Source organism: Lampetra planeri, chromosome 34 (assembly GCF_965212315.1).
Source record: "Lampetra planeri chromosome 34, kcLamPlan1.2.h2, whole genome shotgun sequence".
NCBI lineage: Eukaryota > Metazoa > Chordata > Hyperoartia > Petromyzontiformes > Petromyzontidae > Lampetra > Lampetra planeri.
Genome location: NC_136140.1, coordinates 4676039 through 4689435, shown reverse-complemented (window position 1 = coordinate 4689435; position 13397 = coordinate 4676039). Strand labels below are relative to the sequence as shown.

The following is a 13397-nucleotide window of genomic DNA, read 5'->3' as shown; positions in this document are numbered from 1 at the left end:
TTGGGGTGATCTAATATGTTGAAGGGATTAATTTTGCTTCATTGAGGTGATTTTTACACGCGCATTTTTTTGGATTGAGGAGGAAATGCCCCTTCCACATTGCAATATCCCCCTGAGGTATGAAAACGGTGGTCGGAACACATAAATGCCGAGATATTGACGTACAGTGTGCATGTACGTATCTTGTTTCCTGAGATACGACGATTCATTTTCCAGTGATACAGGAATTGTCTAATATTCGAGGCAATGATTCAAAGCAAGAATATTTTTGCAACCAGATTTTTATATTTTACAAGTCACAAATAATTTTCTCTTCTCACACAATTCGAGGTAAGTTCTGTGATTGAAATAAACATTTATACCCCATGGGCTGATGCATCATTACGAGCCAATTGTTTAGCAATGTGTAAGGTGCTGAGCCCAATGTAAACACCCTGCTTGCTGGCCTGGGTGTCAGGTAGTGAGGAGAAATTGCACTTTAATTGCTGCATGTGAACCACAGCTAGACAGTCAACAAGGTTGACGTTTCCCAAGATTGAAATGGTGCCTTGAAGAACTGTACTATAGCAATCTTGAGTCATGATGCCGAGTTGTGCATTGCAATTCTGAATCTATCTTGCACCTGAGTTATACGTACAGATGCTGCGTCTAATTCCATGTACTGAAAAAAAAACCTCAATGCCATACCTAAAATTACAATTGAATAATTATATTGAATTATAATTTTATTGTAGAGCCAAGTGACTAATTACTTCCTAATGAATGGAAGATGTAAATTTTGACATTATGTTGAAATGTAAATTCCTGGTGGTACGCATTGCACTGTAATGAGCCAAAGATTTGAGCTACTGAATTCATGAATGCACCAACACGTTCGCGATGCGGTCGGAGATACAACCACCATAAAAAGTAAATTACATTTTACATTGCTTTGAGACTATGAGCCTAGTGGATGATTGTGCGCATCTCTTTTTGTGTGGACGTTTAAAGCCACCCTGGAAGCTTCTTTAACTGCTCATGGCAGTTATTGCCCAGTCGGATATAAAGACTCCAGATACCCACATATAGGGCAAAAATCTGCAGGTGGTTAATTATCATTTCCAACAATATGCTTCGTTTTTTGCAATTGAGATTCCAGTGGCAGATTATAAGCACTTTTGGATTCCAATTTGAACGCTGCTTTCTCCAATGACTCTTAAAGCCACAAAATTCCGCGACTGTTGATGCCGTATGTTTAGTTTGTTCTCCATCCACCGCACCTCCGATAACACGTTCCTTCGGAGTGGGCAGGTAGGAACTTGGTTGGACAGTGCATTCGTGCGATCCGTGTCACGCGGCGCAAGCTGCGTGGGGCGGCGCGTCACGTGGTGCTGAGCCCGCCCGAAGCCCTCTATGAAATACAAATCGAGGGCGTGGCTATGCACGACAGACAGACAAATAATCCCTGGTGGGCAGTGTGGAACCTGTTGTTCCTACCTGTATTAGCATACATACATGTGCCTCGAGTGGATTTTCTTGATGCATATGCACTGCAGCTTTGCACTCACCATTTCCTTGCCTTATCCCACTTCCAGGGTGGCCATGTGAACTGGATCTGACGTGTTGCATGTCATTTAATTTGGCTGTCGGCAGCAGTGGTGACACTTGCGCATCACAGTAAGAAGTGCTTGGGTTCGGTTCCCCAGTTTGTACAGAAATACCTAATTTTAACGTGGTAGATGCATTCCTGACAAGTGAAGCGTTAAACGAAAACACGTTAAGCGAGGGAAGTACATTGCAGGGAGTAACAATTTGCACGATAAAATTAACTTGCAGTCATCCCATGGCGCCCACGTGTTAAGCGAGGACTTGCCGTATGTTCTCCCGCTGTTGTGTATGGGGCTTCCTTCGGGTTGTCGGGTTTTTCTCAGAGCTAAAGAAAAAAAATCGTACTATGTAACTCGTATTGTCCAAATGTCCCAATGCTGAAAATTGTTCTGGGATTGCGCATTGCAACATCACCCCCCTCCTGTGAACTAGTTTTGTTCTGAAATAGTATAGTTTACATTACATTGTATATTCAAATCCCATACAAAATATACATACATAAACAACTATTTATTATATTTATTCATTGTAATTTTTAATGAAATTTTGTTGACAAAACAGGGCTATTTTGTAAACATTTCATTTGAGATCAAATTTAACCCAGTTTCGTGGCCATGCCGGACTGAGCAGAATACAGAACTAAAATAGCCTATATACAGCAATAGGAGCCAATGAGGCCTGCTGGATGCACTCTGCTATTGATTACTTAACCACCAATGCGGTTATTTATCCCTGCTGATCACAGTATTTGCCTTTAAACAGACAGGGCGGGTGGGTAGATTTTTACAGTTGCCCATTGATTTTTAGTCTCAAGGTAAACACGCACAGGAGCAGCAAAGCGTCAAATGGAATTCTACACCAGTGCGTAAATCTTTTCGTTGCAGACGGAGATCTGAAATGAACTTAAACGTACAACTTTGCTTTCGGAGTGGCACTTTAGATTCTAATTTTGGAATAACACCGCCCCACGATTTTTCTATCTTTAGTTTGTTTGAAATGCTTTCTGTGCCCATAGGAGAGACGGCACGAGCTATCTCCAAGGGCCAGGCTTCACTTAAAGCCATTGAAGCGTGTGTCTCCACCCAGTCAATAATAGCACTGTTGCTGCTTCAGGACTGTAAGGGAGCATTTCGGTATGATTTTTAGTGTATGATGCTCAGCTATGTAGAGTGCATAGACACTGTGCCTCCTTTTTAATTGCAGAACATCTTTGCTAATAAGAATACATTGTATAACTCCTCCCGGAAATATCACTGCGCAACGCGCACAGTAATTTGCTGAAACGATTATGGCGGATTCATGCTGAAATTCCATGAGCAAATTGTAATCATATATATTTGAAATACATGAGCATGTTCACCAAATGAGCCAGCACCTAACATGCCTAACTTTGTTAGAATTACATCATACATGTAATAGATATGTAGCAAACTATTTATGTCTATTAAAGTATGTACTTTCACCGATGACACATGCATTGCATGGTGTCTGCAAGATTTTATTTTGATTTCTATTTGATAACTTAAAAAATTCGTACAGCTGTTGATTCAAAATGCACAACATTATTAGAGCTACCAAATGCCCTGCTTTGGCCAGGATAAAGTAGTCTGCAGGATTGTCAAATGAGAGGGCAGTGTCTATGAGCAGTCAGCTTGGGGCCAATGCAACTACAAGCAAGGACATTCATTGTGAGGGTGGGGAAAGTGTTGTAAAAGTAGGTTGGGCTAATCCAGGATGGGCCTGGATCTGCCAGCTCTCACCCCATGTACCTTGGCTGAGCCTACCGAAAATGTTGTGGCTTTAAACGGTTTCAAAACTAGAATTGTGACTGCATCGTAACAATTCATGACACCACGGAGCAAGCGTAAGTGCGCGCCATTCCTAAAAACTGCTAATCGCTGGTCCCCTGCAGGTACAGAGGCTTCCCCGTCGTGAAGCCGTCCGAGGTATCCCTGGATGAGCCGCGTCGCTACACCTGCAATTTCCTGGGCACCGTGTACCCGGGCTCATCCCGCGTGGCCATGCTGCGCGCACTTCACGAGTCGGGCTTCGGGGACTCCTGCCTCGTTGTGGAACGCGAGCAGTGAGTGCCGACGTGGGGACACACGCACGCACGGACACACAATCCCTCGGTGCGTGGACAGCGACATCCTTCCCCCAGTACCTCCGATTAGCACGGTTAGCTGAGTGCGGTGTGAAAGAAGTTCAGTATACATGCTTGCATCATGCACCCTCATTGTCATTATTGTCCACTCTTTGAATTGTTGGCAGTTTTCCCAATTTTATTCCAATTGTCAGGCGTTTTATAATGCAGTATTGGTATGGAATTCTTGCATGGTAGAAAGGATCCATTGGATAGCACCTTTCCAGTGTGACTACAGATGCAATTCACCTTTGGGTGTGAAGACCAACCTCACATACTCTTCGGAGGAAGGTGTGAGTTTGATCTTGTTTTTACATTGCTAGTGCTAAACATGTTAGATTTTCTATTTATTTTAGGCAGCACGGTTATCCCATCATCCACATGACAGTCTCATAGTAACTTCGTTTGGATAGCATCGCATGTGATTTGTTTGACGAGTCATTCAGACAGAAATGCCTTTTGAAAACGAACAGATGAAGAAATTAGATTACTTTGAGCAGTGTGTTTCTGATTTAAGGTTGACTTGGTTTCCAAGTTGACATTCCCTCCATGATCAGTAAAAAAAGTACATATTTGTCCGTAAAATGTCAACGCAGACCCGAGGCAGATATTATTCCTGTTGCAGAGTATGTTAGCCTTTCAGTCAGTTCGAGGAACATTTTGAAAAATTTCATTCTGGATTTTGTATTTGCTTTTAAATTTTCTTTCATTGCCACTTGGCAAGTGGATGAAATTTACATTTGTTCTCAAAGTTGTTGATTCAAATTTGAAGTGAATGCATTTTATTGCTTTCCTTCCAAGGGACAACTCCAACTCTTTCATGGATGCTTCCATGGCAATTCTAGCACGAACATGCTTCTCTTGTCCAGATAGGTTTGCAAGTACAGGAGCACACCATTTACCATACAAATTATGGAAATGCTTGGTAAATGGTCTCATAATGGTCTTGAAAAAATAATGCTAATTAAAACGTTTAACAGCAGAAAAGCAAATAGTTTTTGCATATCTGAAATAATTTTAGATATTTTTTGGGGATTGTATTTTCATACACTCCATGTTGTGTGTACTTAATTGCACATGCTAGAAGTTGTGAATATTGCTTGCACTTTTAATCATATATATTTAATAAATTGCCACTGACTTTATTTGTTGATCAGCAAAATCATGAATAGTATTAATATATCATACTCGCCTAAACAACATTTCAATGCGACCATGGTTTTCATGTCTTTAATTAAGGATGATAGCAACATAATAGCAATGTCTGCATGTGGTGAACAGTTTTAGGCCCAATTTCTCATTTGTTTATGGGGCACAATCCCACAAAACCTTTTACTGATCTAAACTTCCAGTTGCTTCTTCCATCATATCTCGGCAAACCAAAAAATATTCCACACGTGGAAAGTGCGTGGCCATCTGGTCCATTTTGCAACAATCCACAATCGCCCGAGTGGTCGGCTGCCAGGAGGGAGGATTTAGGGGACGCTTGCAAAGATATGATGTGGCATGCTTCACGCTTAATTTTCCAACACCTGTGCTGCCTGTAAAAACAGCGGCTTTGCATTGGCAAATGGAACATTCGTTGTTCAGTTTCACCATCGCTTGGTACCACGCTTTGACAGTCTCGTCTCCTTTGTGGACATGCCTCCATGGTCCTATTGGGGCTGAAAAAGCCTCCTTTGTTTATCTTTTGGGAACTTTTTTTTGCAGCTTTAGACAACAACACCAACTGCCTCTTGCCATTCATTAAGAGCAATGCAATGAAAGTGAATTCTTCCCAATTTGTCAAGTAGGTAAAGGAATGCCTGAAGAACCTGGAATGCCTCATGAACCCCCTCGCAGTCATCGTTAATTCCCATAGATTAATTCACGTTCCTGGCAAGCATTTAAACCACAGTGCTTTGGAAATTAATCAAGAATGAATATTGTGCTTTAAATTCCTGCAAGTACATTTACGATGGCACCAAAAATTATTTGACTACAGAGGAAAAACAAGCTTTGGTAGAAAATAGCCTTTGCTGAATGTGAATTAAATTTCAAATTATAATACTGGGGATATGTACTAAGAATCCATGTACCTGACGGGAATTTATAGGACGTAGAATAAATAAATAGCGCATTTTATTTTATTAAATCCTAAAACGAGATGTGTAATGATTCCCTTCATTCCCCCCTCAATAATTTTATGAATTGTCACAATTCAGGGCCTAGCATGCATAATCTATGGCAGCCATCATGTTTCCATGAAGCAATCCCAATTTATAGGTTAGATACGGCGTATGAGCCCCAACGACCAAATCGCAGAGAATGTGCCCGATCTCGTCAGATTTCGGAAGATAAGCAGGTTTGAGCCTGACTGGTGCATTGATGGGTGACCACCGTGCACAAAAAAGGTTGTGGCTACATGGTAAACGCGACAGGGAAATTCAGCAATACATTGTTGTACTATAATATATATACTTTTCACCTTCATCAGCCCACACAGGCCAGCATTGTGAAGTTTGATCGACTAACCCCCGTGACCTCTATGGCGTGGGGAGTCCTTCACCCAGCCAGGTAGATTGGCAGAAAGGGCCGAACATACACAGCATACAAATCTAAAAATAATGTATTTGTACCTGCAGAATTGATAATCGTATTGTGAGCGTGGTAGTCTATTGAAATCGATTAATCGTTATATGCCTAATTAACAGTGGTAGGCAGCATCGTGTGTTGCTCTGTGACACGTCGTGATAGTGTTTGGCAGGCCTGAGGAAGCAGACGGTTTTAAAGTGGATGTCTCAACTCGTGGACTTTGATGACTCTTGCAGCTGCATCAGTTGAAAGGACCCACCTGCCACTTATCTGCAATTCACAAAGCCCCCTACATATGCATGACTAGCTTTCAGTTTTTTTTTTACGATTGTTGAGCATGCTTGTAGCCAAACAAAAACGATACACAATGTAATGTTATCTTACCATACTGGCCACATGACTGTGGGTTCAGGTTGCCTGCTTCACCTAACTTGGAGCCACCACGGTGGTGTGATGTTAAATACCTCGCATGGTATACTTGAGGTCATGGGTTTGATCCCGACCCTGACACCTGTATATTTGGAGTTTGCATGTTCACCCCGCGGTCACGTGAATTTTTCTACGGGGTCCTCTGTAATTTCCTCCAGAATTAGAATCATGCGCTTAGAGTATTTGACCACGAAAAAGTTCCACGTGATTATCCACTTTGTTGAGCCATCATTTGTGGCTAGGTTGCTTATGAAAAAGAGCTATATATCTCAGTGGACCTGATCTGGTAAAAGAAAAATAGTTTATAGTAATTTTTTTGTTTAACTGTATTCCGTTGTAAGAGAAGTAGTGTAGTGTGGTTGGCATAGTTCCCCCTCCCCTCCACCAATTTCCCCCCCTCTTCTTTGCCCAGCACCTAGTCCCCACTGTAGGCGCAGCTTTTTTGTACCAGAAAATAAGCTACGCCTTAACTTGTGGGCGCAATAAGTCTGACGCGTGTTTGAGGTGTCTTAACTCAAAGTGTTTCTTTATTTCTTAGTTGCACAAAAACGAGCGTTTTCTAAAGTTATATCTTCGCCTGTTCACGTACTGCATCACCCTGTCGCACGGTAAAAGACTGTATCCACTCGCTCCCCGCTCGGCACTTCTCATAGCTTCCCATTTATACCGCAAAACCGGAAGAGCGTCTAACCAAAGTGGGGTTTCTAAACTGTTGGAATATTCCAAATCAACTATAACCAGTCTGTCAACAAATGTATGACAGATGTACATCAAATGTATACACAGAAATAATACATTCACTTTTTGTCGTATGGCTCTTACACCCAGTGCTGTTGCAATGCCTGCCTACTCGATAGTTACGAGCAAATGTCCAGTGTGAGGCCACAGGATGATACGGCGGCCCCCTTCCCATAGGTTAACGTCGCCATCACACGAAGCCGCAGACTGGAATGTAAACTCGGAGCGTAGCCAGTTTCTCTTACTGGTGTCCGAGAAATCGTGAACAGTCTAAGGAAGCGTGCTTCTCCAACCAATGTCACATGCCGTTCATATTTGGTTACCAATTTGTGGTTCAGCTGCTGCCAATTTCCTTGGCAGCAATTCTCACATTTCATCATTTAAAAGTCTCAGCCACGTGAAAACCATGTTGATTTACCAGCCAAGGTATAAATTGAAGCTGTTTTCCTTGGGTACCCAGTTCGGGTATTATTTGTAACTATGATTTAAAGTCTCAAACAAGATATTGGTTTATGTTAAACGATAATTGTGTGTTATGAGTTTTTTAAAAATATATTGTGAATTATTTCCATTTAATCGCATCATAACTACTGGCCATCATTAGCATGATAGTCTTGAGTGTATGCTTCAGTATGAACAAAATATTTAATTTAACATGCCCATCTTGGCAAAAGACTTTAGATCAATGAATGGATGTATGAAAAAGTACATTAGGATATACAGTATAATATGTATCAATCCATTTTTATGTGGACACACACGCAAACAAAAGTGACATTGCCTGTGATTAATGATCATAAACTGGTGGTCACACATTGGCTATTGAACGTTACCGTTATTGATGACAAGGTAGCGGCAGTTAACATCGACTGTCCCGCTCGCTCGTGTGTGTGCGCCTTTTGGTGCCCCCGTGCGCGTGAGTGCGCATGCCGCGATGTGCTTTTTACGTTCGAGCGCGTCGGTCTGTCAGCCTGTGGGCACCCAACCAGTGTGTGAGTGTCTGCTGTCGTGTGAGTGAGCTGTGATGCTTCTAACGAGGTTGTGGAGGTCTTTGGGGTAGCCTTCAAGCAGGTCATTTAAAGGTTCCATATTGGGCTTTTTTCAGTAGCCCCGTGGCTTGTTTGAAATCGAGTTCACATTTGTTTTTCTGGGTTGCAAGGTCCTTCGGGGACTTAAAATAACACATGAACTGCAAAGGGAAGAGTTCTATTTCAAGACAACATTGATAATGAATTCCACATTTTCTGACAACACTCTGTTATATGAATTGTCTTGATGAAAAAAAAAAGCAGCTTCCATGTGGCTACACATTTGTAAATATGCCGTGATTAAATATGTGGGTCATTATTAATAACTTTAGATTTCTACAAGATGCAGTTGTCTTTGTTTACAAGCGGTAATGGCCATATTTTGATTAAGATACTTCCGGTATAATGCACAATGATGAGTAGCTGGCTCTGGAAAGTCACTGAGGTGGCTCATGGTCACAATTTGGATAAATGTGAAGCATCACAATGTGGGTGACTGAGCATATGCATGTTTTCCAAACTGGAGAAAGGTAGTAAATATATCATTTATTTGCAAATGGAATGTTTTCCCAAATCCTTTCATGACTTTCTGGCATCTCCTGTCCAACTTGCAACCCAATACCTCTGACACCAGGCAAGAAAGCCCTGGTGGTCGTCCATCCAATAACAACCAGGCTTAAAATCTGCCTAGCTTCTAAGATCTGCTGAATTCTGTGAATTTGGGGATATTTGGTTGAAGGCAAGTGATGATCCTGTTGCTCCTCATAGACTTTGAGGACCACCAGCAATGGGAAAGCACACATTTATGACCGTGCGATTTATCACATCATAGACTGGTGGCACTGGTTAGTATACTGTAGAATAAACCCGGCGATCCGGGTGCAATTCCTGGCTGCAGCTAACTCCAGGGCTGAGTGATATTCCGGCTGGTCCTAGGACCCCCCCCCCACCACCCCCTCTTCACCAGCCTGCACTGACAAATATGGTGAAGTATATTCTTGGTTCTTTCGGTAAAGTCACGTAGAAAGGAAATAATAAAATAATAATTTCCTTTCTGTGGACTCCACACCTGAAGATGATTGCTTGTGTTGCATTCGAAACGTCGTGAGAATTTTTATTGTTTTATATTTGTATTATTTTATTATTTCCCTTCTACGTGACTTTACCGAAAGAACCAAGAATATGAATCCCTGCAGTCACGAAAGCTTTAAATCAAAATGGTGAAGTATAGTCGAACAAACCCCATAATCGACACCATAGCCTGAGAACTCAAGCCATTAATTTATTAACATTGCTTAGAATAGTAAAGGTCAAAGGTCCTGCAATGGCTTTATAATAACATCACCGCTGGCACAAAGGATTCCACTAGAGCAGGGGTCGGCAACCAAAATAACAAGAAGAGCCATTTCTTTCCAATTCGGTACAAAATTCAGTATTTCAAGAGCCGCAATGCATCTGAGTACATACTGTACATACGTACATATTGTCAAGAAGCAGCCCGTAAAGAGCCGCATGCGGCTCCGGAGCCGTAGGTTGCCGACCCCTGCACTAGAGGGACCTCTATAGAGTTTCTTGAGGATATTTGGCCTACTCATCTACACTGGTCAGACGATTTGGAGGAGGTGGGAGTAACCACAACAACAATTTACTCCACAGAACTCAACCTGCCGACCTATGAATTGCAAGTCCAGTGTGTTAACCATGACACTACGGCGGCATTCCTGGTTTTAGCTAATAGAACAAACCAACGAATATCGTGCATGTGTCTACGGGTGAGATAGTAAGAATAGATAAAACACATGTTAAGATTTTGAAACACCAAATTGCAAGGTATCAAGTCTGCATTAACCACACATGCTTGTGCTAAAACACACCAAAAAACATTAGTTGACAAATGCACGCAATCGTGTGCGCGTGCCTATTCCCACAGGTGGCAGCCGATGGAGACTTCCGAGAGCCGCGGGCGCTACATGGATGCGCTGCGGCAGAGCGACCTTACACTTTGCCCCGTCGGCGTCAACACGGAGTGCTACCGCATCTACGAGGCGAGCGCGCTGGGCTCCGTGCCCGTTGTTGAGGACGTCCTCACCCCGGGCCATTGCGGAAACTCCACGGCGAACGGCGGGAGGTGGACGCGGCACGCGGCGCCTCTCCGCCTGCTCAAGGCTGCCGGCGCGCCGTTCGTCTTTGTACGGAACTGGAGCGAGCTGCCGGGCGTGCTGAGGCGAGAGGCCGCCATGAGCGCACGGGACAAAGCGGAGAGGCGAGCGCGGCTCGTACGTTGGTACGAGAGCTTCCGGGCGGAGATGCGGGACTCCTTTGTCGGCGCAGTCCGCAAGTCCTACTTTGGTGACAGGATGTCGTGACATTTGGTTCTGCACTTTGTGGGGGTGCAGGGTGGGTTGTGTGCGGTTTTAAAGCGCTTAAGAGAAAGCAAATAGTTATTGAAAAATTGAATATAAATTTTTTACATTTTTAAAATGGAAGTGTAACAATACATAGCAGAGAATATTTTTGGAGTCAAGTTTTTTTGTGAAGTAGAAATAGAATTTGTGTGTGTAATGCTGTGTTTGGAATTATTATATACAACCTCTAATTGATCTGCCAAAACCAAATTGTTGAAGTACAATGTGTGTATAGGTGCGGTTGTCTAAAGCTCATGCTTTGCATGGTCAACCTTGTATCCCCAAAGTGGAGTTGCCCACACACACACACGCGCGCACCTCGTGGCTTAGCTATCAACTGTGTAGGCGGTGCAACTGCACCGTAGCTCATGTGCCATCAGGGGCCAAACAAGCATCATGCTACAAAGAGCCGGAGGGGAGGGAATTGAACAAAGACCTGATAGCATTCCTCGCACCGGGGCCCATGCCAACCACACCACACAGCCGTATTGAAGTTGCGATAATCTGTCTTCAGACTAGATTCGTTGACAGTGGAGAAAGTAGAACGAAATTGCATGTGATGTTGAAGTTATATAACACATTAGAATGATTGCTTTATATGGATTCAATTCAACAAATGAGCGCTTTCGAGACACCCCGCTCTGAATGAAGTTCATTATTTAAATGGTTTGTTAAATCATGTGCTTTCTTATATCAGCAAATGCCGATTTTATAATCAATTGGGTTTAATGGAATGGACTATGCAACAAACGGATCATAAGCATATCAATAGAAAGACTAAACAATTATTTTGAGTTTGATTCATGGTACAGTACTCAAGATTGTTTGAGGAGTGCCCAGCTAGTTAGTTTCACAAACAGGTGTGATCCACAACCCCTTGCCCCTTCAAAGTAGTTGAGCACAGACGAGCATCACCATTTCGGGTTGTTTATAGTTAGTAACTTAGTTGGTGGGGAACATTTTAAATCATATATTTAAGAAAAATGTTAAAAGCTTCAGATTTTACTTGATTAACTTGGTTTATATAGCTACGTGCGTGGACTATTGGACTTAAGAGTGAAGACACCAACTGTTAAACACGAACCACTGTGTGATTGTTAATTGTCTACTACTGAACATGGTTCCTGTCTACTTGAAGATATTTGTGAAGCTGTTTTCTTCATGGAATGCCTGATGAACCTTTTGTGAAGATCGGTGCGATGTTGGTTTGTGAGATGTGAATTCTGAAAGTGAAAGGTTGGATCTGTTGCCATCAAGTGTTTTAAATTCAATAGCAATTAAAAGTTACCATTTTCCTCGTAACCATGGATTGCAGTTTTCAAATATCTGTGATAAAGGGCAGCTATTATTGAACTAATCTTAACGTATTGTCTTGTCTCCATTACAAATTCAAATACATTTTTATTAAATTAAGTCGGAAATGTTTCGTGTAATTGTTTGCCTACTGAAAGTAGATATATCAAATAGAAACATTATAAATGGTACTTTTTCATGAGTAGAAACATTTACGAGAATGTTGGGAAATGTTTAGCCAAATTATGATAATATATATTATAATTGCAATAGAAATTGCAAGAATAATTCATTCATGTTGCGTGTTAAATCTGTAAGTTCGTGCTACTTAAAAATTCTGGAGGAGTGAACAGCAGTTTTTTATACTGCAATTGCTTAATTGAGAACTTGTTGAAATGATTGCTACATTAAAATTGCTTTGACATAGCAAACTGCTGCCAAGCCTCAAATTAAATGGGTAGTTGTAAGACTGATTCAATTTGGATTTCATTAAGACAATCAATAGTTGGCAATTGAGTTGTATAATACGGTATATTTTGGAGTTTATGAAATATAAGCTTTATAAGATTACGTTACAGTGGATAATGCATAAATCTGTCTGTTTTTTGTTTTTACCAAAGTGCGCGTGGCTGTAACAACGTTAATGGAATATTTGTGTCATGAAGGTCTGTCAGCCCTTTTCTTACTACTGATGCTGCAAGTATTGTTTTACCGATACGTATAAAGATATCCTGTGTTCTGATATACGGTGTATTGAGTCGTGTTCTGTGAATCGAGTGTACGTTCCACGTCCTCTACTTGTCCTTGCACTACATCCCAAGAGGATCTTTCAAATATCTTGAGACTTGTACTACATAGACTATTATCATCACACGCTCAATACGTTCCACATTTCACTGTATGAATGTAAACATTCATATGAATGTTCAGCATTCACAAAGATTAGAGCGTCAAGTGATGTGGCGCACTGATAATTATAATTCCCCAATTTTACGTGTTACATCACTCGTTTGGACATCGCTGGTTTGAAAGCGTTTTCTCTAAGTTTACATACAACTTGAGTGATTTGTATTGTAGAAGCCTATACAGATGGCTATTTCTCTTTTATTAAATGTACTTTTGTAAACTACTTTCCTAGGCCGAGTGATTGAAACTACATTGCTGTTGCCATTTCCATTAGAATATATAAAAACAGCATGA

General features: G+C 41.7%; 1 protein-coding gene across 1 annotated transcript in view; it reads left to right on the top strand.

The window, feature by feature from the left end:
- LOC144730049 (ribitol-5-phosphate xylosyltransferase 1-like) overlaps positions 1-12941 on the top strand; it is a 36933-nt gene extending 23992 nt beyond the window's left edge. Inside the window, exons 6-7 of the mRNA XM_078610563.1 lie at positions 3500-3670; positions 10430-12941. Of these exons, the coding sequence (XP_078466689.1) occupies positions 3500-3670; positions 10430-10865 (607 nt within the window). The 3' untranslated portion in view covers positions 10866-12941. The remainder of the gene's footprint in view (positions 1-3499; positions 3671-10429) is intronic.
- The last annotated feature ends 456 nt before the right edge of the window (positions 12942-13397 follow it).